The 25,126-nt window shown below is 35.5% G+C and overlaps 1 protein-coding gene across 50 annotated transcripts in view; it reads left to right on the forward strand.

Moving 5' to 3' along the window:
• CLASP2 (cytoplasmic linker associated protein 2) overlaps nucleotides 1-25,126 on the forward strand; it is a 223,721-nt gene that overhangs the window by 87,155 nt on the left and 111,440 nt on the right. For all 50 annotated transcript variants that reach the window (XM_055284306.2, XM_055284138.2, XM_063612518.1 and 47 more), the window contains 8 exons: nucleotides 1,262-1,354; nucleotides 6,147-6,292; nucleotides 8,656-8,791; nucleotides 16,295-16,365; nucleotides 19,724-19,783; nucleotides 20,898-20,975; nucleotides 21,621-21,788; nucleotides 24,164-24,219. In XM_055284306.2, the coding sequence (XP_055140281.1) occupies nucleotides 1,262-1,354; nucleotides 6,147-6,292; nucleotides 8,656-8,791; nucleotides 16,295-16,365; nucleotides 19,724-19,783; nucleotides 20,898-20,975; nucleotides 21,621-21,788; nucleotides 24,164-24,219 (808 nt within the window). The remainder of the gene's footprint in view (nucleotides 1-1,261; nucleotides 1,355-6,146; nucleotides 6,293-8,655; nucleotides 8,792-16,294; nucleotides 16,366-19,723; nucleotides 19,784-20,897; nucleotides 20,976-21,620; nucleotides 21,789-24,163; nucleotides 24,220-25,126) is intronic.

Below are 25,126 nucleotides of genomic sequence, written 5' to 3' on the forward strand. Positions count from 1 at the left end.
ATCATAAGATTAGGGGTGGTAGAAGTTTCTGGAAAATGGCAGAGGGGTATTGTGAAGAGGTGAGAGGCAGGAAAGAGCTAGCTCAGAAGTTTCTTTAACCACATAACAGTGTTACCTGGTCACCATCTACCTCTTCAGCCTTGTTTCATGTCTTGCTCTCCTTTGCATTTACACACACTCCTTCTTTCTCTCTTGCTCTTACTCTCTGTTAAGCAAAAGGTGAATTTAATAGCTGTTGAAAGTGAAAGATGTAAGGCAGTTTGATGAAGGGACTCAGTTGGTATCACTAGGAGTCTATTTCTCATTTCTAATTCCTCTGCATTGTCTCCTCCCGTGGTCAACAATATGGTTATAGCTGTTCCATACTCACACCTGGGTCATTGGCTCTTCTAGTTCCCTTTATACTTTTTATTCCTTACTCTGGCTTTCTTTCATTTACTTTGTCACAGAGCCTTTGCACATGCTATTAACTCTCCAGGGAAAACAAATCTGTCCACTTTGCCTAATGATATCCTACACATTCTTTAGCTCTCAGCTCAAGCTTGACTTTACTCATAGGTCAAACCCCTCTTATGTATAAACTTTCATTTTCTTTTGTGGGACTTCCTATTTGTAGTTTCATATTTGATGTCATTTGATTGATTTTTAAAATCTCCCTGAGTATATTGTACTCTCCATAAGGCAAAGACCATGTCTATCTATTTTGGCTAACCATAGTCTCTCCATTGCCTAGCATAGTACCTCTGTGTTATGTGAATATTTGTTAAATGAATGAAAGAATAATGGTGAACAGCAGTTTGACAAAGGGTTGGCTCCAGAGGAAACAAAATGTAGCTATCCGGACTACAGTTTATCATGACAGAGGAGAGAAAATCAAAACTAACTTAAAACATGTCCTTTTTGTAATATTGGGTAATATGTATATGGATGCAATAAGATAGGTTATACACTCAAAGTCATTTTGAGAAATTAGACTTTTATTTATTCTTAGATATTTTACATCTTGTTTTTAAAATTACAAAGCATTTTGAGAGCATATTTGAAGTTATTCATGAGGGAAGAAATAGCAAAAATGGTAACAAGTAAGGAAGAAAAATAAAGCATTTTGTGTTATTGTCTATAATGTATTTCTATTCTCCATTAGAAATGGTGCTAGAATGAGAAATAAACTTATTAGGTGAAAGATTATTTTAAGCATCAGGGCATAATTTTGATATTGTTCATGGCAAGACATTGTTGTAATTCTCAATCTTTTTTTAAGATTTATTCTAGTCGAGAACTCGAAGAAACATTAAATAAAATCAGGGAAATTTTGTCAGATGATAAACATGACTGGGATCAGCGTGCCAATGCAGTAAGTTTTTGTCTTTAATTTTCTTCTTTCTTTATTGATGTTCCTTTTAAAAAACATGGAAATTCAGTAGTAGTACTATATGGTATTCACTTATAAAATAGAGAGTCTGATAGGTAACATTTCTTTCTGGAGAATATATTGATATAATACTCATTTTCTCATTTGGGATCGATTTTTATTTTGGTTCGGCTGATCAGATGGTGCCTATCCTACACATTTGGTAGCCTCACCACATGTGCTGTTTTTGACTGGTTGGTAAAATGTGAGATTCAGAGGGCTTTGGCCTTTTTGTGGACTTACATAGTTGCTTATTAGCACTATCCTCAAGTCATGTAAGGTTTACCAATAAAGCAGTTCACTTTACCTGCATGCTCAGTGTTTTCATCGCATCAATATAAATTCACAACAGGATGTGCATTTATCTGGGTTTTTTTCTTCTCATGTGAATGTGATGAATATTTCTCCTGTGATTTCATTTATAAAGGTCAGATACCCTTGAGTTAAGAATATTTTGTTTAACCTAAATTCCTTAAGGAAAATATTTGATAAAATTTAAAATAATATTTGTGTTGACAATAAGCAATCTATTTTTTAAATTTGTGAACTTATTGTTTACATAACCAAATTACATTTACCAAATGAGTACCTCAGAGTTTTCAGGAAGCCAGAGAAGAGGGCTGCATTTGAAGACTGTTCTGCTCTGAGAGGTCCCAATTTGGCTAATCATGAAAATCCCTATTTTGATTAATTAAATCAAATGCAGGGTCTTTTGACAAATATGGCTTTGATGACACTATGAACAAAGGACCATTTTTGTCTTTGTTAGGAAGTCTACATATCTTAAAACATTGAAATACTGTTTTTAACAGAGAGTGTTCCTCCAAATTTGTTAAATATGGCTCCTATTTCTTCAATTCTGAGATAAGTCTGATACAGATTTTTTGTCACAGGTGATCTATAGAGAAACATGACAGATTAAGTGTTATTAGTATAAAACGTGAACTTTTTACTTAAGGGTTTTTTTGGTTTTACTTAAGGGTTTTTTTGGTTTTACTTAAAACTACCCATTTGGAAACAACAGATAGTCTTTTGACTTTTTTTTTTTTCGTTAGAAAAATGACACAGGCTTATTGTAATAAGTGAAACAATGCAGAAAACTACAGAGAAAAAGTTAATAGTTTCCTACCTATTAAAGAAACAAACTTTTGTGGAGGCTAAGATGGGGGGATTGCTTGAGCCCAGGAGTCTGAGGTTACAGTGAGCTATGATTGTACCACTGTGCTCCAGCCTGGGCAACAGTGTGAAACCCTGTCTCTAAAAAAAAAATTAAAAAAAAAAAAACTTCATTTTAGAGTATATCCTTTTCTGTGTTATATGTATTTAAACATATATGACAAGATATGCACAATTTTCCCCTACTCTTTTTGTAAACCAAAAAAAAAAAAAAAAAGATCATACTTGATACATTACTTAGTAACTTGCTTTTTTTTTTGGCTTAACAAATCATGCTCATTCAGTACACCTGGTATAGATGTCAGGCACGTAATAAATAGTTGCTCAGGTATTTATTGAGTGCAGATTAATATGTACATATATTCTTTAGTTTAGTATATATACATGTAATTTGTGTGTGTGTTATAGGAATCTGATCTTTGTTTGATTTTATACTTTAAGTTCTAGGGTACATGTGCACAACATGCAGGTTTGTTACATATGTATACATGTGCCATGTTGGTGTGCTGCACCCATTACTTGTCATTTACATTAGTTATATCTCCTAATGCTATTCCTCCCCCCACCCCACGACATGTAATTTTTATAATCATTTACCATTTGATGGATTTTCAGTTATTTTTTATTGTTTTGCTATTTTAACAGTGTTGCAATAAACATCCTTACACACATTTGTAACAATGGAGCTTTTATTTTTGTAGGTTAGATTTTAAAATGTGGGTTGTTGGGTAAAGAGTTGCTGCAATTTTATTTTAGTAGATGCTGCCAAAATATTTTGAACAAAGGTGTTAGTCATGTATAATCTTACAGTGTTTGAGAGCGTCTGTTTTCTTTTCAATTTTAAAAAATTTTTGCCATTGTGTTGGGGAGAAATGTGTCTTTGTGAATTTGTTTATCACTAGTAACTTTTAACATATTTAAATATATTTATTTTACCCAATTTAATCACAGGTTACAATAGTCTCCCCTTATCTATGGTTTCAGTTTCCATGGCTTCAGTTACTCATGGTCAACCATGGCCAGGAAATAAGAAGATACTTTGATAGAGAGAGACCCACGTTGACATGTTTATTACAATATATTGTTAGAATTTTTCTATATTATTACTGTCATTAATCTCTTACTGTGCCTAATTTATAAATTAAACTTTATCATAGGTAAATATATATAGGAAAAAAGCATATATAGGGTTCAGTACTATCTGAGGTTTTAGGCATCCACTGGGGGTCTTGGTACATATCCCTTGCAGGAAGGGGAAACTACTATATTTGTCTTTTTCTTATTTTATTGTCATTCTTTGTGTATCATCTTATACGTTGCAGGTAATTTTATCCTACAGTATTCTGATTTTTATTTTGTTTTTAGTTATAATTTAGACACTTGAAAATTCTCCTCTGTTTATGATAGTTTTCCCTTCCTTATATGCCCAAGATTGTATAATATTCTTTGGATTTTTTTTCTAATGTCCATAGCAGGGTTTTTTTACATTTACATCTTTATGCATCTGATTTAACTTCAAAGACATATTTTAAAATTTAAAAAACCTCTGAGTTAAATGTGAAATTATATACAATAATGGTATGATAAGTAGACTTTCAGCTTCTGAGTGTGTATGAGCACAGATGTGCGTGTGTGTGTATCTCTTTTGATCAATGTAGTTTTATTATGTATGTCTGGTTTTCATGTGGATAACATTTGGCAATCAAATATTGAAAAAGTAATGATTTTTCTTGTCTAGTTGCTCTGGCTAGGCCTTCTAGTACTCTGTTGAATAAAAGTGTTGAAAGCAGGCATCCTTGTCTTATTCCAGACCTTAGAGGAAAGGCTTTCTGTTTTTCCCTATTCAGTATGATATTGGCTGTGGGTTTGTATTGTATTGTACTGTATTGTATTGTATTGTATTGTACTGTACTGTACTGTACTGTACTGTACTGTATTGTATTGTATTGTATTGTACAAACCACATGCAGGGAGAACAGTATGGAAGTTTCTTAAAAAATAATAAAAATAAAAATAAAAATTAAACCACAATATAATCCAGCAATCCCACTGCTGGGTATATATCCAAAAGAAAAGAAATCAATATATTGGAAAGATATGTACACTTTCTTGTTTATTGCAGCACTATTCACAAAAATCCAAGAGATGGAATATACCTGAATGTCCATCTGTTAATAAATGGATAAAGAAAATGTGGTACATATATACATTGGAATATTATTCAACCATAAAAAGGATGAAATCCTGTGGTTTGCAACAACATGGATGGAACTGGAGGACATTATGTTTAGTGAAATAAGCCAGTCACAGGAAGAAAAAGATTGCATGTTCTCACTAATATGTGGGACCAAAAAAAAAAAATCGAACTTGAGATAGAGAGTAGAATAATGGTTACCATGGACTGAGAAAGGTAGTTGGGGGTTGGGCAGGGAGAATAAAGAGGAGATGGTTGAAGGGTACAAAAATACAGTTAGAGCAAGAATAAGATCCAGTGTTAGGCAGCACAATAGGGTGACTGTAGTTAACAGTAATTTATTGTATATTTCAAAATAACTAAAAGAGTGGAATTGGAATGTTCCTAACAGAAAGAACAGATTGATGTTTGAGGTGATGGATACCCCCATTACCCTGATTTGATTGTTACACATTGTGTGCTTTTATCAAAATATCACATGTACTTCATAAAAATGTGCAACTATTATGTATTCATAATAATTAAAAATTTAAGAAATGAAAAATTCAATAGCAGGTCAGATGTAGTGGCTCACTCCTGCTGGGAGGCCAAGGCGGGTGGATCCTTTGAGGCCAGGAGTTTGAGACCAGCCTGGCCAACACTGTGAAACCCCATCTCTACTAAAAATACAAAAATTATCCAGGCACGGTGGCATGTATCTGTAATCCCAGCTACTGGGGAGGCTGAGGCACGAAAACCACTCAAACCTGGGAGGTGCAGTTGCAGTGGGCTGCAGTGGCACCACTGCACTCCAGCCTGGGCAACGGAGCAAGACTCTGTCTCAAAAAAAAAAAAAAAAAAAAAATGTTGCACAGCAAAAAAAAGTAATGCTAGAAGTTTCCAAATTTGGCACTTTTAAAAATAGGCTCCCTTAGTAGATAGTGATGGTAATGGTCACACAACATTGTGAATGCACTAAATGCCACTGAATTGTATACTTTAAAATGGTTAAAATAGTAAATTTTGTTCATTTGTATTTTACCACAATTAAAGACTCCCTATTATCACACTGGGGATTAAGCTAAAAGACAAACGAATAAATAAATAAAATAGATTCCCTTAAAACTTTAGAATTTATGTACTTACAGATTACATTTCTCTGTCGTGCTTATAACTAAATCTATAATGTTATTTTTCAGACAGCTTTTTGTTGGCCTATTTATTTACAAGATACATTTAATGCTACTAAAATGTCTGAATATACTAATGTAATGAAACATTATATACGTTTCATTTATTAGAAAGTTTGTTTGAATAATGTAGTTTAGATAGCTTCTTTTTTTGCACTTCCACCTTTTTGTCAATAATGAAAATTCTTTATTTCAGCTGAAGAAAATTCGATCACTGCTTGTTGCTGGAGCTGCACAGTATGATTGCTTTTTTCAACATTTACGATTGTTGGATGGAGCACTTAAACTTTCAGCTAAGGATCTTAGATCCCAGGTGGTTAGAGAAGCTTGTATTACTGTAGCGTAAGTATATTCCTTTTATGATGTGTTTTTTATGAATGAATTTAGTACTCGCTGATTCAGTGCTCATTAAGTCAAGCAGTAGCAAGATAGCCAAAAAAAGTATATGATCCAAAAATCATTTTTGTTATACATAAGGATTCAATCTGTATGATTTAAAAAAAATTCCTTAACAGCTCTTTATAGCAACATTTTAAGGTTGGTATAAAGATATTTAAAATATCTAAAGCCTACTGGTGGATTTTTTATCATTAATTCTTCAAGTATAAGATGAAATGAATGGGTCTGGAAACTGGCTGTATTCACTTTTCTCACTACTAATTTGTGTATTAAACACTCAATTTCTGATATTTTGGCAATTATTCTGGCATTACAACATGCATCATTAACTTAGCAAAACCTAAACTTTAAGTTTGTAGTCTTCCACAATACAAGGATGGTAGAACTTACTATTTACTCTTTCTGACCTAAGCAGTGTTGTTGCATATGCATTCCTTTGAAGATAGAGAACACAAAAGTGCCTACTAGCAATATTTCTAATCAGGATTGTATTAGATATTCTAGTCAGAAATGAAGAAAAAAAAGGCAATATAAAGATTGCAAGAAAAGGAACAAAACTGCCATTATTAACAGATGATATAACTATCCTGCAGAAAACTGCAAGAGAATCTACAGATAAATTATTATAATAAAGGGACTTCGGCAAAGTTGCAAGATACAAGTCCCAGTATACCAAAATGACCCAATATCTCCAACTAGCAAAGAAAACCCAAATTAATACAAAAACCCATAAAACATAACCATGAAAAATACACTTAAAACATGATAGTTCTCTTGCAGAAAACTGGACAATATATGTAAAACATCTGTTTCCAGATAATAGACAGCAGACAGGGTAGGAATGGAATTCTTAAAAAATGCAAGTGCTGTTGAACAGTATGAGTTTTGTCCTGGAGGCACTATGGGGAAGGAAGGGGGAACCTAAGCAGAGCAAGGCAGTCTCACTGAGGTGAGGAAACAGAGACTAGAGTTTCAGAGGCTGAAATGGTCACAATTGGCAATGCAGAATACTGGAGAGAAGAGGGGAGATTCTCACACATACACACAAAGAGCTACAGAGATCATAATATGGGAATCCATGAGTCTAGATGTATACTACCCTGTCCACGTAAAAGGTACAACTCTCTGAGGAAGGAAGGGAATGAATGCCTGGGAGCTATAAGATAAACAATTCCCAGAGCTCATATAGGGATAGGAGAGGTTTAAGATCTGACCAACCAGAATGGAAAAACCTTGGTGAACACCAAAGGCAGTCAGTAGAAACCCCAGAAAGGCCATTGCATAGGGATAGTACTAAACCAGCTCTAAAGTAAGGCAACTCTTGACTCTGCCTCTCCCAACAAGCTTAAAAAGATCAAGCTGATTCTCAAGTACATTACCTGCCTACCAAAGTAAAACTCATGCTCTTTAAAGGAAGACAACATCCAAACATATCCACACCTCCCTGCTTTTCATTTGAGGTTCCTTTTTGCCTGTGACTTCAGACATTGGAAAACTAATATTATAACAGTGCATAGGTCTGAATCTGAGCTCTTTGAATCAAGAACCTGAATTATTGGAGCTAACTCTATCCCAACCATGTTTTCAGTGAGATATAAATATATAAAAATTAACCAGTATTGCAAGCATTGTCAGCACTTTGAGTAGTTACAATATCCCTCCTATTTTAACTAAAATCATACAATGAAAGGCTGATTTAGTTGTTTAACTACATAATTGGAAAGAGAAGTCCGATGTCCTGAAGATCACCCAATAAGATATGGTAGAGTTGTTATTTTTGACTGCGGATTTGGAAATCCTATTCCAAAGAAGTGAGGGAGTATTTATGACTAAAAAAGTCGTGATACTATTAATAGAAATAAAGAACATCTTGAGGAGCATTGATTTGAGTAAGATTTTGAACTTGTTTGTAAAAATATGCTGAATTTAAGATTGATAATGGATCGTCAAAATGGAAATAACTCATGGATCAAGACCAAAGGTCAGAACCATCAGAGCTGATTATTTCACCTGGTGTGTCCTCAGAGTTAATAATTAAATTCTGAAATCAAATGGCTTCTCCAAGTGCTATTGCAAAGAGATGAGGAAAATGCCAGATTTCAACTTTGAACTAGCCAGTTAAAGATGGGGAAAAGAAGGAAATATGTAGTATCTAGGTTTCCCTTTCTTTCTTGTGTTTTTCTTCCATTACAACTGTTTAAAATACAAATTCCTAAGTTAATTCAGTAAGAGTATTTTAAAATTATATGATTCTATCTATATTTAATGTTAAACTATTGAAAAATACTTTTCGTCTTCCTTTGTAGCCACCTTTCAACAGTTTTGGGAAACAAGTTTGATCATGGCGCTGAAGCCATTGTACCTACACTTTTTAATCTTGTCCCCAATAGTGCAAAAGTCATGGCAACTTCTGGATGTGCAGCAATCAGATTTATCATTCGGGTAGGTTTGCTCTCTCCTTTTCTACTGCTGCCTCCTCCCCCTTCCCACCACTTTTCTTTCTTCTTCTTCCCCCTTTTTCTCTCCTTTCCCCACCCCACCCCTTTCTCTCAATGTAAGTCATGGAGTTTCTTTTTGAACCCCAAAAGCAAATCATTTTTGAATTATTTTTCTGATAGTGAAAGCCACAGATGGTCATTATAGAACTAGAGGATTGCAAAGTAAACATGTTTGTATATGGAATAAAATACATACATACATGTACATGAGTACATATACTCTTATGTATCTACAATTATGTGTGTGTATAATCACAAATGTTACAGAAAATAGGCAAATTTTTAATATAGTTATGTGCCACCTCACAAAGTTGCAGTCAATGATGGGCTGCATATACAACAGTGGTCCTGTAAGATTATAATATTATATTTTTACTGTGCCTTTACTACTTTACTACTTTTGGATATGTTCAGATACACAATACTTACTACTGTGTTACTCTATCCTAGAGTATTCAGTACGGTAATATTTAGTATAGTATCCAGTACAGTAATTCAGCTACAGGTTTGTAGCCTAGGAGCAATAGGCCTTAACATATAGCCTAGGTGTGGAGTAGGCTATACCATGTAGGTTTATGCAAATACACTCTATGATGTTCATACTATGATGATGAAATCACCGAATGGATTTCTCAGAATGTATCCCCATCATTAAGTGAGGTATGACTGTATTTCTCTTCACTCATATCTTGAGGAAGTCTGAAAGAACAGAGTTGAAAAAACAAATCTCTCCCTTTGAATTCTATTCCTTTGTTACTAATCACTTTAGCAATTTAATGTGTACTTTTCCAAACTTCTATTCTGTGCCTATACAAATGTATTTGCTACACATATAGAACATGTAAGTATATATAATATATTCTTTAACTTCTTTTTTAAATTATTTACTTATTTATTTTGAGATAGAGTCTCACTCTGTCACCCAGGCAGGAGTGCAGTGGTACGATCTCGGCTCACTGCAACCTCCGCCTCCCGGGTTCCAGCAATTTTCCCGCCTCAGCCTCCCGAGTAGCTGGGACTACAGGCACCCACCACCATGCCCGGCTAATTTTTTTTGTATTTTTAGTAGAGACGGGGTTTCACCATGTTGGCCCAGGCTGGTCTCAAACCCCTAGCTTCAAATGATCCACCTGCCTCAGCCTCCCAAAGTGTTGGGATTACGGGCGTGAGCCATCATGCCCAGCCTAGCTTCTTTTTAAACTTCATGTACTTGGGCAGCATCCCTTATCCATATGTGTAATTCTTTTTAATGTCTAAATTGTCTTCTGTTAAGGATATAGCATCAAATTATCCTCACCAGGCCGGGCGTGGCAGCTCACACCTGTAATCCCAGCACTTTGGGAGGCCAGGCGGATCACCTGAGGTCAGTTCGAGACCAGCCCGACCAACATGAAGAAACCCAGTCTCTACTAAAAATCTAAAATTAGCCAGGCTTGGTGGTGCATGCCTGTAATCCCAGCTACTCGGGAGGCTGAGGCAGGAGAATCTCTTGAACCCGGGTGGCAGAGGTTGTTGTGAGCCGAGATCGCACCATTGCACTCTAGCCTGGGCAACAAGAGTGAAACTCCATCTCAAAAAAAAAAAATATATAATAATAATAATGATAATTATCCTCACCATTCTTATTCCTGCAGTCTTCTTCCTGGAGTCCTTTTTCTCCATTCCTTTGCCAATATTGTCTTTTATCAGTATCTTTGGGGTTTTATAACTTAATAACCATTATTTCATATTCTACTTTGCATTTCCTGCATTATTAGGGATGTTAGCTATTTTTTTCCTTCTATAATTCTTCTATGGGTTGTCAGTTTATACTCTGTGCGTTTTTTCTCACTTCTAAGATCTTCTTATATATCATAAGGATATTAATTCTGTGTTGTATATGTTGTGGTATTTTCTACAGTCTGACATTGCTTCAAATATTGTATAAGCTCTTTTGTTATATATCAGAATTTTAAATTTTTATGTATTGAGACTTGTTCATTTTGTGGGTTTTATTATAGTTAAAACAACTTTCCCAATTTCACAGTTACACAAAAATATTCAATCATTTAGAACTTCTGTCATTTTTTTCTTAGGTTTAGTTCTAACTGGATTTAATTTTTGTGTGAAATATAGATTTCTAACTTGATATTTCCCCCAATACAAAACCAATTGAGCCAGTAGCATGTGGTGAATTACAGTGTAGCCTTTTATTGAAATGGTGTTGTTTTCATGTAATAAATTTTCATAAATATATAAGTCTGTTTCTTAAATGTATTTTCAGTTTCCTTGATCAGTTTGTCCTTTCCTGTTAAAAAAATTAAGTTTATTCCTAATATTACTTTCCCAGGAAGTGTTCTTTTTCACTATTTTCGTATTTTAAATTAAATGCTAATTAAATTAAATTAAATTAAATGCTAATTTAAAATACAAAAATGGTCCTTTTTTTCCCATTTCAGGCTTTTTTTTTTTTAAATTGTAGACAACCTTAATCCAGAACCTTTGTAACAATGTTAGAAAATATGGAAGCTAGGCATGGTGGCTTACGCCTGTAATCCTAGCACTTTGGGAGGCTGAGGCAGGCGGATCGCAGGAGTCAAGACCAGCCAGGCCAATATGGTGAAACCCCATCTCTACTAAAAATACAAAAAAATTAGCTGGGCATGGTGGTGCATGCCTGTAATCCCAGCTACTCCGGAGGCTGAGGCAGAAGTATTGTTTGAACCTGGGAGGGGGAGGTTGCAGTGAGCCGAGATTATGCCACTGCACTCCAGCCTGGGTGACAGAGCGAGACTCTGTCTCAAAAAAAAAAAAAAAAAAAAAAAAAGGAAGTATAGTGGGAATTACTGAAATATTTGTTTTGTCCTTGAATTGGGTGGGATCATATTTAACGTTAATTAAATATGATTTTTAATGGGTTTCTATGGGTATAGTATATTAGATTATGGAAATTTCCTGCTGTTCACATTTTGCTAAATTTTGATCAGGAATAGATGTTGAATTTTATCAGATAGCCCTTTAATATCTTTAGAAATGATTATCTTTGTTTTTTCATTTATTCATTATACATTCGGGAACTAAATTCTGCTTGGCCATTGTACATTAAGATACTGCTAGATTAGGTTGGCTAATATTTAGTAAGATTTTGGCATTCATTTAAATGAATAAGTATTTTGTGAATTTTTTTTCCTGTTTTATATATTTTGTTAATATATTGTTCTGCTATTAGGGTTTAATGGCCGTTGAGATTATATAATACCATTTCCATTGTTTTAGACTCTTGGCATCTTGAATATTTTGAAACGTTGGCGATCCTCTCGCCTCAGCCTCCCAAGAAGCTGGGATTACAAGTGTGAACTACTGCACCCAGCTGACTTTTTCATATTAGAATGTTATACATTCTTTTATATATACTTGGCAGAGGCATTATTTTGGGTTCTTTATAAACTTCAGTTTATAGTTTTATTGGTTGTAGTGAGATTATTTGATTTTTCTAATTCTTTAGTTTCTTTTTTTTTTTCAACTTTTGGCTCATTTTATTTTTCTAGATTTTTGTGGTATATCTTTAGACAATTTGCACTGCTTTTTCTTTATTATTATAAGGCTTTGGGTTTTCTTCTGAGTTTGGCTTTGGCAGCATCTCAGTGATTTAAATTTACCACATTTTATTTATGTTTTCAATCATTTGTAATTTCCATTTCAACTTCTTTGAATTACATAATAGTGTTTTCATTTTCAGATGGTGGTTTTGTTCTTATGTCATTATTTTTGAGTTTCATGACATTCTGATCAGGGAATTTGGTTGTATGATTTATTCTTTGGTGAATGCCTTGAAATTTTATTTGTGTTCTAGTATGTCATCACTTTATATAGGTAGTCGGTTATCATTTACAAATGTAGAATTCTTTGGCGTAGAATTGAGTACTTTGTTCATCATTAAATCTAGCTTATGTTTTATTTACACTATTCAAGTTCTTTATGATCTCATTTTTAAAAAAAATCTACTTTATCTGGTAAATTCTGATTCTAATTTTGTCAATTTCATTTTTCTAACAGTTCTTGATATATGTACTTTATGTATGGTTTTTTTACTATTATCATCTTGAAATAGTATTTTTTTCTTGTATTTTGTTTCCTGTTCATTGTGCTGCTTTTGTTTCCCTTTTTTTTTTGTAATTTAGAAGTTCCTTATTGTCAAGAATAAAACCTTTGTTATGCTCCTCTCTGCCTTTTAAAAAGTATACATTTTATTTCATTCATGTCGTTTTTTCCGTTACCCATTGAATTAAATTTAACAAAGATATTTTCATTTTCAGCAACTGTAATTAACTGTAGTTTTTTACTGCTTTTATTTCTGACCCATTTATTGGTATACTGTCACTTCCCTTTTTTTAATTGATTCTGGGTCATTCTTGTTTGGCTTTAGTGTTTTCTCACTTTTCATATCTATTTTTATCTTTGTTTATTTTGATTTGGCTTTTCCTTGCCAATTCAGAATATGGGGACTAAAAATTTGACCGTTGAACTTCAGGTTCACTTTCCTTTTCTTTCACAAATTTTGTTGTTGTTGTTATGGAGTCTTGCTCTGTCACTCCAGTGGCGCCATCTCTGCCCATTGCAACCTCTACCTCCCAGGTTCAAGCTATTCTTCTGCCTCAGCCTCCCAAGTAGCTGGCCTTTCAGGCATCTGCCACCGTGCCTGGCTAATTTTTGTATTTTTAGTAGAGGCGAGGTTTCACTATGTTGGTCAGGCTGGTCTCGAACTCCTGACCTCCTGGCTCACTCCTGTAATCCCAGCACTTTGGGAAAGTGAGGCGATCCACCTGTCTTGGCCTTCCAAAGTGTTGGGATTACAGGCGTGAGCCACCATGCCTGGCCCGTTTTCTTAACTTTTTATTGTTGCCTCTAAAAATGAGACTATTTGATTATTTTAAAGCAAAACAACCACCACCACTAACAAGCAACCTTTAGGAAGTTTTATAAGACAATCCCTTTGTGTGAAGAGTTTCCCCACAGCAGGTCTAGGAGTCAATTGTGTTTCACTAATACTATTCTTATACAGTGGACAAGGATTTTTGACTGAAATTGGTTATCTTAAATTTATGTTAATTTTCATGGATCTTTATTTGGTACTTCTGTCTTATTGGCTCAGATCTTTTCCTGCTGTTACTTGTGTTACACAAATTCTGAAATCCTCGATGTCATTTATCATTTTTTGAATAACTTCTTGTCTCTTTGTCTTACAGCTGTATGTAAGGAAAAATTCCTTTAAATTCTACTTATTTGAAAGTACCCATTTTGTGATTCTCAGGCTTTACTCTTTATACTTTGTTTTTAAATTGCTCATTTTTCACGTTATTATACTAGCCTATCATCTCACCAATAATACAATAATTTTTAAGTATTACCTCCTGTTTTTCTTTGCTTGATTTCCTAAGAGTCTACTTCCTTAGATTGCTGTACCTAATTTCTAATTCTCTTTTTAATTTTAGAGAAGCTTTTTTTCCCCTGTTGTCAACTTATATGAATAAAGTGTAAATTGTTCTGACTTAGTGTTTGATTGAATGCTTCATCTGTAATTGATGCAAATTTTTACTTTCCTTTGGTACAGCTCCCCCTGAATATGATGTAGCAATAGTTAGGTTAGTCTATCTCTCCATCCTTGCCACTGTCATGGATGTGATTAACCCAGCATTAGGATTTTGCAGAGGTTAGAAGAAAAAGGGAGGAGTGTGGTAGGTAAGACCTCCTTTATAGTTGTTGTAGCTAGGGGATCTCCATGGGTTTTACCTCCATAGTAATGTTTGAGAAATGGGCTCTTGTGGATGCTGTAGGGAGCAGGTCCACAGAGTCCTTCCATGCTGAATTGAACAGTTGACTAACAGGCATGTCAGCACACTTTCTTGCATTATTCTTATCTTCAGCAGCTTCAAGTCTGTAGATCGTTTCTCTGTAGTGGCTGAAAAAAGGTTTTTCCTTTTATTTTGGTTGAGTTAGCTGTGACAAACACTGATGTGCCATATGCACTTTCCTTCAATGAAAGACTTGTTTCCCCAATGCTAGGAGAACTGTTAGTAGACAGCCTTCCGCTGCCAGTCTTTTAAAGGATTATTTCAGCTAGAGAGCTGCCTTTCCCAAGGTCTTGCCCCTTCCCAGTATTGCCCATATCCAATAACTGATTGATGTGGAAGTATAAAGGTTTGGCCATCTTGGTCCAATTCAGGAGTATTCTCAAGGACTATTTCAGATTAGAGCTTCGTAATGGCTTTGGGCAAAGATAGCCTTGGGCTGTATCACAGTTCAATTTCTTCCTCTGCCTGCTCCACTCCTGCTTCCTTCTTCTCATGTCCACAGGTGGTAATCCCAAGGGCATTTACAAAAAATTAATATGTAATAGATGTACATATTTTGGGGGTACATGTGATATTTTAATGCATTCATATGTGTCAGTGTCAAATTAGGGTAATAGGGAATTAATCACCTTAAATATTTATCTTTATGCTAGGAACATTCTAATTATTCTCTTTTAGCTATTTTGAAATGTACAATAGATTGTTGTTAACCATAGTCAACCTACTGATCTATTGAACACTAGATCTTATTGTTCTAACTCTTATACCTATTAATCAACCCCTTTTCACTCCCTCCTCCCTGCTATCCTTCCTAGCCTCTGATCATGACTAACCTATCTTCATGAGATCCACTTTTGTTTATCTCCCACATGAGTGAGAACATGTGATATTTGTCTTTCAAGGGCACTTCCTAATACATATCCTGCATGCTAAACTCCATGTCATAGCCTGCTTCCTAGATAACCCAGCCTGTACCATTAGCTCAGAAGGAATATAGGAGATTTAAGGAATTAAATATGTATGCTTATGTTAATGTCTATTATGAACTTTTTAGTGTTTGCTTCACTAAAGAAGGGCATAAGAATTACTAATAGAAATCAGAAGATTATGTCTTTGTGGAACTTCTACTTGAATTCTAGAGAGATATGATTCAGCCAGAATGAAGTGAAAGTTCTATTAAGACCACCATTTCAAAGTGCATTCGCAATAGTTAGGGAAATAGATTCACTCGACTACCTGCTTTGATGGCATTGCAATTATGATTTTTTACCAGCAGTAGCCATGTTACTTCAGAAAATGTGGCCAGTACATGCCCAGTCCCTCTTAGTGCGCCGTCTCCCCCAAGACTATATTGTCCTAACAGTTCTTTGCAGTTAAATGGTTTTTTCTTTGTTAGATCATATTATATCCACACCTGTCCTTTTGCAACTGTATTATCATTATATTACATTCATTCGGGAAAACTTTTCAAGACTGGTCTTAATTTCTTTCAAATCTAATATCTGGTCTTTTTGTCCTCTTGTAACATAACTAAATACTTGAATGTAAGGCAAATAGAAGAAAGGACCACATGAAGTGTGTAGTATTTTCAACCTTTTCTAAAACATCTTTTTCAGCATACTCATGTACCCAGACTTATACCTTTAATAACAAGCAATTGCACATCAAAATCAGTTCCCGTGAGGAGGTAAGTTTAATTTTTTGTTGTTGTTGTTATTAGTATAGCTCTGATACTGCATTGTTTAATTATTGGTCTGGTGCAAGAATTGGTCATTAATTTCTTGCCTTCCAGAAAACCATAAAAATGTGTTTTGTTTTGTTTTTTTAGTCATATCTCATGTAAGGGAAAAGGGATGAAGTGATTATTATGACCACCCACTTTTCTTAGTTTTATTATATTAAGCTTTGGTTGATTTGGGCTGCTGGTTGCCTTGGTTTTCAGAGAACAAGGAGTACAGAGTCAGGTCTGGGCTAGAGTCCTACAACTGCCACTGACTGTTCTACCTTAGGCAATTATTTAACTGCTCTGAACCTTAATCCCTGCATAGGTTAGTAGAGCTAATAATGTCAACCCCATGGAACGTAAGGATTAAATGAGATACACATTAGTAGAATGTAGCCTGGTGTTTGGAACAGAGTATATAGCCCTATCAGGTCTTTCAGTTAGTGTCTGCCTCTGTCTCTGGTTTCTACAATTCTTAACATCACACCTGTAAACTAAAATAACAGAGAGTTTCTCTGAAAGAAAATGGTATTAGTATATATGCAGGAAAGAGCATTGCTATGGTATTTTGCGTACAATAGTAAACTATGTGCGTATTCAGGGAGGTAAAGGAAAACAAAGGTTTTTAAAGGAAAAATGAGGAAGATTACGTAATCATTTTGAGGTAGTTATCCTTGGCTCCAAGGATCAGTAACAAGGGTGATGCCAACTTGAGGTTGGACAGGCAGTTGCTGGGTAGACGTCCTTGCAGAATTTTTGTTTGTTTGTTTTTGTAAGGTTGCGATAGCCTTTGTGCAAGGTTGTGTTTTTTTGGAGTCTTTTGTGATAGCTTTTGTTATCAGTCATTTATTCATGAGAACTCACCCTTAATGGCCTTCCTCAGCTCTATTTGTCAAGTGTGTGTGTATGTGCGTGTGTTGTAACACAAATGACTTCATTTTGATTCTGACAACTTTCACACCACTATCACCAACAATAGTAAAGACAGGAAAAACAAGATTTGTACATTTGATGTTTAAGAAGATTGTAAAGAACTCTACCTTTTTAAGTTAGGTAAATATGTTTAGTTAAATACTGTGTTAGGAAGAAGCTGAATAAGACATTGTTATTTGAAGTGGTTCAAACTTTTGACAACAGTTGTTCAGTCATCTCTGTCTTGTGTCAGGGGTCAGCAAACAACAGCTTGCAGGTAAAATGTGACCAACAGTCTGGTTTTGTACAGCCTGCATGCTAAGGGTGTTTTTTATGTTGTTAAAGGGTGATTTAAAAGGTAGGGGATGGGGGGTGAAGAATATGAGACATTGTATGAGGTCCACAAAGCTTAAAATATTTACTCTCCAGCTCTTTACAGAACAGTTTAACCAACCCGTCTTACATTGAGGAAAATGGTAATTGGAGAAATAAGAATGTGACAGAAGACAAAATCAGAAAATGTATCATAGAATTGCCTTTAAAGTGGGGAGCAATCCATTAACTATAGGGAGAGTGAGTGGAGTACAACCTAAGCAGAAATGTAAAGCTGTGCCATATGCTGCAGAGCCATCAGATAGGCCCCTGAGGCCAGAACATATGATAAATGAAAGGTTTCACTGGGAAAAGAAGGTGGTTGAGGGCTGGGGAGTAAGTTGAGATCATAGCGTGGAGGGCTTTGAATGTTATGAAGAGGAATTTTGACATTATTTCATAGATAGTAGGAATCTTTGACAGTTGTAGATTTTTGGTGAGGAGGTGATGTCCAAGCCTAATTTTTACTCCAGCTATGAAAGTGATTGAAAAGAAACAATGAAAAGCATTGTTTAATTAGGTAGGAGTTGTTATAATTCATGGAAGAGAGAGGCAGAGTCTGAACTAGAACTGTGTTGAACTGTGTTGATAATTGATTGAAGGAGGTTTTATTTAATTAACAAATTCAAAATATATTTCATGTGTAGAAATGAGACTTGATAATTGGATATAGATGAGGAGGGTGGTGTCAAGTGCTTCAGACTGTGAGCTCTGGAGTCAGAATGCCAAGGTTTAAGTTCTAACTTCAGCACTTTGAGCAAGTTAATTTAACCTCCTCATTTCTCATTTCCTAATCTGTAGTATATGAGCTAAAAGAGTAGATTTGAAAGGGTACGAATTAATTCGTTGTTTTCTATGTAGTGTTTGAGTTGATATTCACTGCCTGTGTAGAGACATCCATAAACTAGTTGGAACTTTGACAGCTGAAGTGACACACCAATGCTGGAGATACAGGACTAGATGTGATAATTATATCTCATAGGCAGAACTAAGGGTACAGATTATGTTGCCTCAATAAAAAGACTATAAAAAGATAAGTGGGCTAATATTGGTACCAACCAGGTGAGCATCTGTTTAAGGGAAAGTGAAGGAAAAAGTGTTAATAAAGGAAGAAATACAGGTCAGAGCTGTGTCATCAAATGCCAAGGAAGGAGAGGAGCTCAAGTATGAGACAGCTGAAGAAACTGAGAAATAGAGGACTTAGGAGAAAATGTACACAAACTTTATGTAAAGTCATATACATACATATGTAAGGAAACAGTGTAAAGATGAAAGATCCAGATTGTTGTGGCTTTCTTGATCACTGTATATCTTCACTGTGAAGAGTATAGTTGTTTAATAAATATTTTTAAATTAATAAATGAAACTTGTTAAATTTTATTTATTTATTTTTGAGACAGGTTCTCACTCTGTTGCCCAGGCTGGAGTACAGTGGCGGGATCTCGGCTCACTGCAACCTCCGCCTCCCAGGTTCAAGCCATTCTCTTGCCTCCACCTCTCAAGTAGCTGGGAATACAGGCATACACCACCATACCCAGCTAATTTTTGTATTTTTAATAGAGACAGGGCTTCACCATGTTGGCCAGGCTGGTCTCGAACTCCTGACCTCAAGTGATCCACCCACCTCAGCCTTCCAAAGTGCTGAGATTACAGGCATGAACCACCACGCCCAGCCTTAAGGTTTATATTTGACAAACATTTTAAGTTAAAATTATGGGGAACTCTTAAAGTATTTTTGAACTGTTTAGCATAACAATAATTGGATCCTGAGTAAGTTCAGTATTCACAGTTACTTGGGAGGCCGAGACAAGAGAATCACTTGAACCTGGGAGGCAGAGGTTGCAGTGAGCCGAGATCGTGCCATTGCACTCCAGCCTGGGCGACAAGAGTGAAACTCCGTCTCAAAAAAAAAAAAAAAAAGATATCTAAAAACATGTCTTATGCTTTAATTTAGGGGGCAAAATGTAGTAGTATAAAAGAAAGTGTTAATGTATTTCTCAATACAACATTTAGTTATCATTTAACTTTTATTTTTCAGACGTTCATTTGAATTTTTAGATTTATTGTTGCAAGAGTGGCAGACTCATTCATTGGAAAGGTATGCATTCCCTCTTTCTTCCTCCCACTTTCCTCCCCACTGTCACCAGTTCTTTAGAAGTTGATGGTATTGGTTTTACATTATTTCTCATTTTGCTTCAAAAGTTATTTGTACTGGTTTTCCTTTAAAGCTGTGGTGGTGGTGTGCCCCTCTTACTCATTACAACTATGAATAGTATGATTTTCTTCTTTGTTTGTGGGATGGGTAAGGGTTTCTCAAATAGAATGGGTTATATAAGATACTCCAAGTTGAGTTGGGCAAAAGTTTAAAAATGTATCTCTAGTCATAATGATGTAAGTTTCCTGAAGTGTAATCAATCATGTAATGAATGATTTAAGATGGAAGGAGCCTCCTTTCAGAGGAAAGAGATTTTTAAGACGAGATCTTTTAAGATCTTTTAAGAAGAGATATTTGTTGGGAAGTTTCTCCACACCAGCTGTCATATGTCATTGGTCAAGTATATACTGGGCAATGTCTAGTGTAACTCTGAGATGAAGGAGAGGAAAATGTGGGCAGCTGATTGGTTACCAGCTATTTGCATGGCTATATTTCTCATTAGCTTCAAGTTTGAAGCTTGGAAGATACTGTATTTACCTTGAGTATATTGCTGATTTTTCATTTTCATGAAAATTCTTGAATTCTTAAAGCTCATTTTTAAAAAATAGAATTTGTTGTTTAATGTAGGCATAATACAATTTCAAGTTTTCTTTGCATTCTTCTGTGGCAGCTACTATTCAAATTTGGTCAGATCACAACTGATCACACTTAGCAAATCATTTCTACAGTGGTGGATTAGTACACAGAAGATTCTTTTTTCTCTAATTTATTAAAAATTAAAAATGTAGGTACTATGTATTTATACCCTATCTGAATTCCATATAAAAATAATTACTTTTAGATTTATAATAATTGGATTGTCAGAAGGAAACCATACATGAATAAAACATATGGGGCAGATAATTAGAAAATCTTATGGTTTTAGATTTATTATTGTACACTAATTTTTATCTCGCCTACCTGTTTGTGATTAATATGTAACATATAGGCACTAAGTACCATTTGTGGTGAAACATACAGCTTTATCATAACTCTAAAGATGTATTTTATTTTATAGACATGCAGCCGTCTTGGTTGAAACTATTAAAAAGGGAATTCATGATGCAGATGCTGAGGCCAGAGTGGAGGCAAGAAAGTAAGTCGGTGTAGTATAGTTTTGTGACAGTTTAATCTTTTTTTAAAAAAATGTAATAAGAGAATGAAAATATCAGAAGTGTCCAAGTATTTTACTTGACTAGCCCTCCAGTAAAATTAAGATTGTTTTTTCTCTATTACATGTACTAGACGTCTAACATTACATGTACTAGACATCTAACAGCTTCCTACATATTGCCACTGATGTATAATCATCAGTATTCTTTTTTTATCATAACGTATTCAGTTTCATCATGAATAAAAAGAACTATCATTTATCAAGTTTGTATTGTGTACCTGATATTGTTTGAAGTACTTGTTATATGTTATTTTCTAATCCTTAGAATGATTCTCCAAAGATAGTGTTATCTCCATAGACGGCAACTGCAATTTGGACACTTAGGAGTTTACCCAAGGCCACACAAACTATAAGTGGCACAGCAGGTTTTGAACTGAGATCTGCTTTTCTCAGAAGCCTTCAGTCTTTCCACTGGAACTTGTTCAATTTAGAAAGTGTTCACCTGACAAATAGCAGATAATGCTGAAAACCAGTGGGCTTATCTTCATCCTTCTTGAACGTACACGTTACTGTTAATGTCTAATTATGTAAAGCCATTACTTTATCTGCTTTTCTTTTTTTTAACAGGACATACATGGGTCTTAGAAACCACTTTCCTGGTGAAGCTGAAACATTATATAATTCCCTTGAGCCGTCTTATCAGAAGAGTCTTCAAACTTACTTAAAGAGTTCTGGCAGTGTAGCATCTCTTCCACAATCAGACAGGTCCTCATCCAGCTCACAGGAAAGTCTCAAGTAAGGTCATATAAATAATGATTACTAGTCTCTTCCTCTCCTCAACTCCCTAAAGTTTCGTAAGTTGGATACTTGAATATCTGTTTGCTTTCACCTAAAGCCTTGAAAGAATGATAACTCTAATATACTTATTTATTTTGGTCTACTGTTTCAATAGTTGGATTACTTGCCAGCATAATTCCTTCTCTTTGGATAAAGAGTTCTATGATTCATATTTTGCTTCAATATGTTCATGTCTGTAGAAGCCTGGGAAGCACTACATTTTTTTTTAATACCACAAAAATAGTACTTACAATAAATAGCCCATTTAATGGAGGAATTGTAATGGAGATTCAGAAGTTATCTTGAGAATTCTACAACACTGTGTGAGTAGTCTGCTCTCCTTCCTAACCTCTCGCACAACTTAAAAATTCAGGAAATCCCTCAAGGGACAACATTATCTAGTATCTGAGTTAGTTCTCTGTAACTCCATTCTTATCTTGATGTCGGCTACCTCAAATCCTTACTGCTTTAGCAGCCATAACCCTGTTTTCTGTCTCTCTAGCCCTAAGAGATTGCTAAAATTACTGATGCCTTCTCCACTTCCTAGCACTGGCCCTGTCCCTCTTCGTGACCTCTTGCCCTGGGCCACATATCTTTAGATTTCCCCCAGGGAAGAGCAGCTCAGAGAATGTCAGCTTAGGCCAGGCATGGTAACTCATGCCTGTAATCCCAGCACTTTGAGAGGCCAAGGCGAGCAGATCAACTGAGGTCAGGAGTTCGAGACCAGCCTGGCCAACATGGTGAAACCCCATCTCTACTAAAAATTAGCCAGGCATGGTGGCGGGTGCCTGTAATCCCAGCTACTCGGGAGGCTGAGGCAGGAGAATCGCTTGAACCTGGGAGGCAGAGGTTACAGTGAGCTGAGATGGTGCCACTGCACTCCAGCCTGGGAAACAGAGCTAGACTCTGTTTCCAAAAAACTCTGTAATTTCTTTCTTTTTGGGATCTTGACCACCACAAAGATTGCTGGTTGCCTTGGCAACTCTGATGCAAAACTGGGACCAGGGTGAGGCAAGTGAGGTACCTAGGGTACAGAATTTAAGCAGGCACTCAATGGGTCATTCAAATACTGTACTAAAGTTCAGTTTCTTACAGGTTTTCAGAGTAAAAGCAGATATGATCTGATTTCAAAAATAATTGTTGTAGGAATAATGACCTGTCTAAACTTTTATTTAAATTTCTGTTTAAACTTCTATTTAAATTTGTGATAAGTTCCTCATCTGAAATGAGCTGTCTTTGTTGCTTTTGTTCTCTTTTTATTAATTATGCTCAAACTTTAAAGTATATATGAATCACCTGAAGATCTTTTTAAAATCTAGAATCTGATTCAATAATTTTGGGTTGGGGCCTGAGATTTTTCATTTTTTGCAAGCTCCTAGGTGATGCTAAATGCTGTTTGTTCATGGACCATATTTTGAGTACAAAGGATCTAAAGGAAGATATTTTATATTGCTCTAATGTAACATTTTTAAACATAAACAACTTTAGATTCTGTGAACCTTAAAGTGATCTGCCTCAATCTAAGAGAATAACAATTTTGGGAGACGCTTATAAAAATAATTATTATGTTAGCTTAAACATTACACGGACATTACAACCTTACAACTTAGGTGAGAGAGGCTTTGGTTATGCTGAGTTGCCTACGTGCTAGTGATAACACTACCCCTTTCTCCTTCTAAGTAAAATATCTCAGGATACGAGTGAATAATAATAGTACTGTTACCGAGTTCTCTTTGGTGGTCACCATGATGTGTGTTGAGGAGCAGAATGAACAAAGGCAACCTGATCCCTATCTCTGTAGAGCTTACGGTCTTTATTCACTGCCAGTATTTTATTTTTGCTTCATAGCTAATTGAGACACCATTGATAAATGATGATTGGGAGGAACTGTTGTAATGCGATTTGTAAAAGGAGAGTTAAAATTGGAAGTACCAGCTAAGCATGGTGGCTCACACATATAATTCCAGCACTTTGAGAGGCTGGGGTAGGAGGATCACACTTGAGCCCAGGAGTTTGAGACCAGCCTGGGAAACATAGGGAAACCCAATCTCTATTAAAAATTTAAAAATTAGCCACGCTTGGTGGCATGCACATATAGTCCCAGGTGACTTGAGAGGTTGAGGTGGGATGATCACTTGAGTCTGGGAGGTCAAGACTGTAGTGAGCCATGATTATAGGACTACACTCTAGCCTGGGTGACACAGCAAGACTCTGTCTCAAAAAAAAAAAGAAATACTTCTCAACTTTCCACAAAATTCAGTAGTATTTTATTGGTTTTTATCGGAGGAGTGTTAAATTATCTTCTTACTAAAAGCATTTTTTATACTTTGCAGTCGCGCTTTTTCTTCCAAATGGTCTACAGCAAATCCATCAACTGTGGCTGGAAGAGGTAATTTTCTCTTTAAGAGTTATAACCTATTTTATCTTTAAAACAGTAGCCTTCAAACTCTTTTGATGTGCTCCATAGTGAAAAGATCATTTTACATGGTAACCCAATACCACACATATGCACTGTACCTGTATATGTATACAGGTATACATATATTATAAAACCCGAAGTTCCAGGAAGCCATACTTACTCTTACTTGTGCTGCACTCTGTTTTCAATCGTTTCATTTCTTCATAATCGTTTCATTTCAATTCTCATGATGCACTCAGTTGATTTTACAACCTATTAATGGGTCATAACTCACAGTTTATAAAACTCCTGACCAGCCTGGCCAACATGGGGAAACCCCATCTCCACTAAAAATACAAAAATTAGCCGGGCATGGTGGCACATGCCCATAATCCCAGCTACTCAGGAGGCTGAGGCAGGAGAATCACTTGAACCCAAGAAGTGGAGGTTGCAGTGAGTTGAGATCACGCCACTGCACTCCAGCCTGGGTGACAGAGCGAGACTTCGTCTCAAAAAAATAAAATAAAAATAAAAAACTGAAAAGCTAAAGACCAGAAATTGCATGACTTAATTTACATTCCCACGGAGTGGCAGAACCTCCATTAATTTTTTAATATCTCTACTCCTGGACTAGTTTTTCTTGTATTTTTCTCATAGTAAAAAATAATACTGCTGCCTTCTATTTATCTTGTACAGTGCTTCCTTTGCACAAATCAGTCCTAAACATCATCTCTTCATCTACAAAACAGTCCTATGAATTTAACAGTCAGAATGTCATCATTTTTCCCATTTTTATGGGAGAGGAATAAGGCAGAGAAATATTGAGAAAATTGCTGAAGACTTAGTTGTGATTGAAACTGAGGCATTCTGACTTTGAAATGCTTAATAGTACTGTCCA

This window comes from Symphalangus syndactylus, chromosome 1 (assembly GCF_028878055.3).
Source record: "Symphalangus syndactylus isolate Jambi chromosome 1, NHGRI_mSymSyn1-v2.1_pri, whole genome shotgun sequence".
NCBI classification, from domain to species: domain Eukaryota; kingdom Metazoa; phylum Chordata; class Mammalia; order Primates; family Hylobatidae; genus Symphalangus; species Symphalangus syndactylus.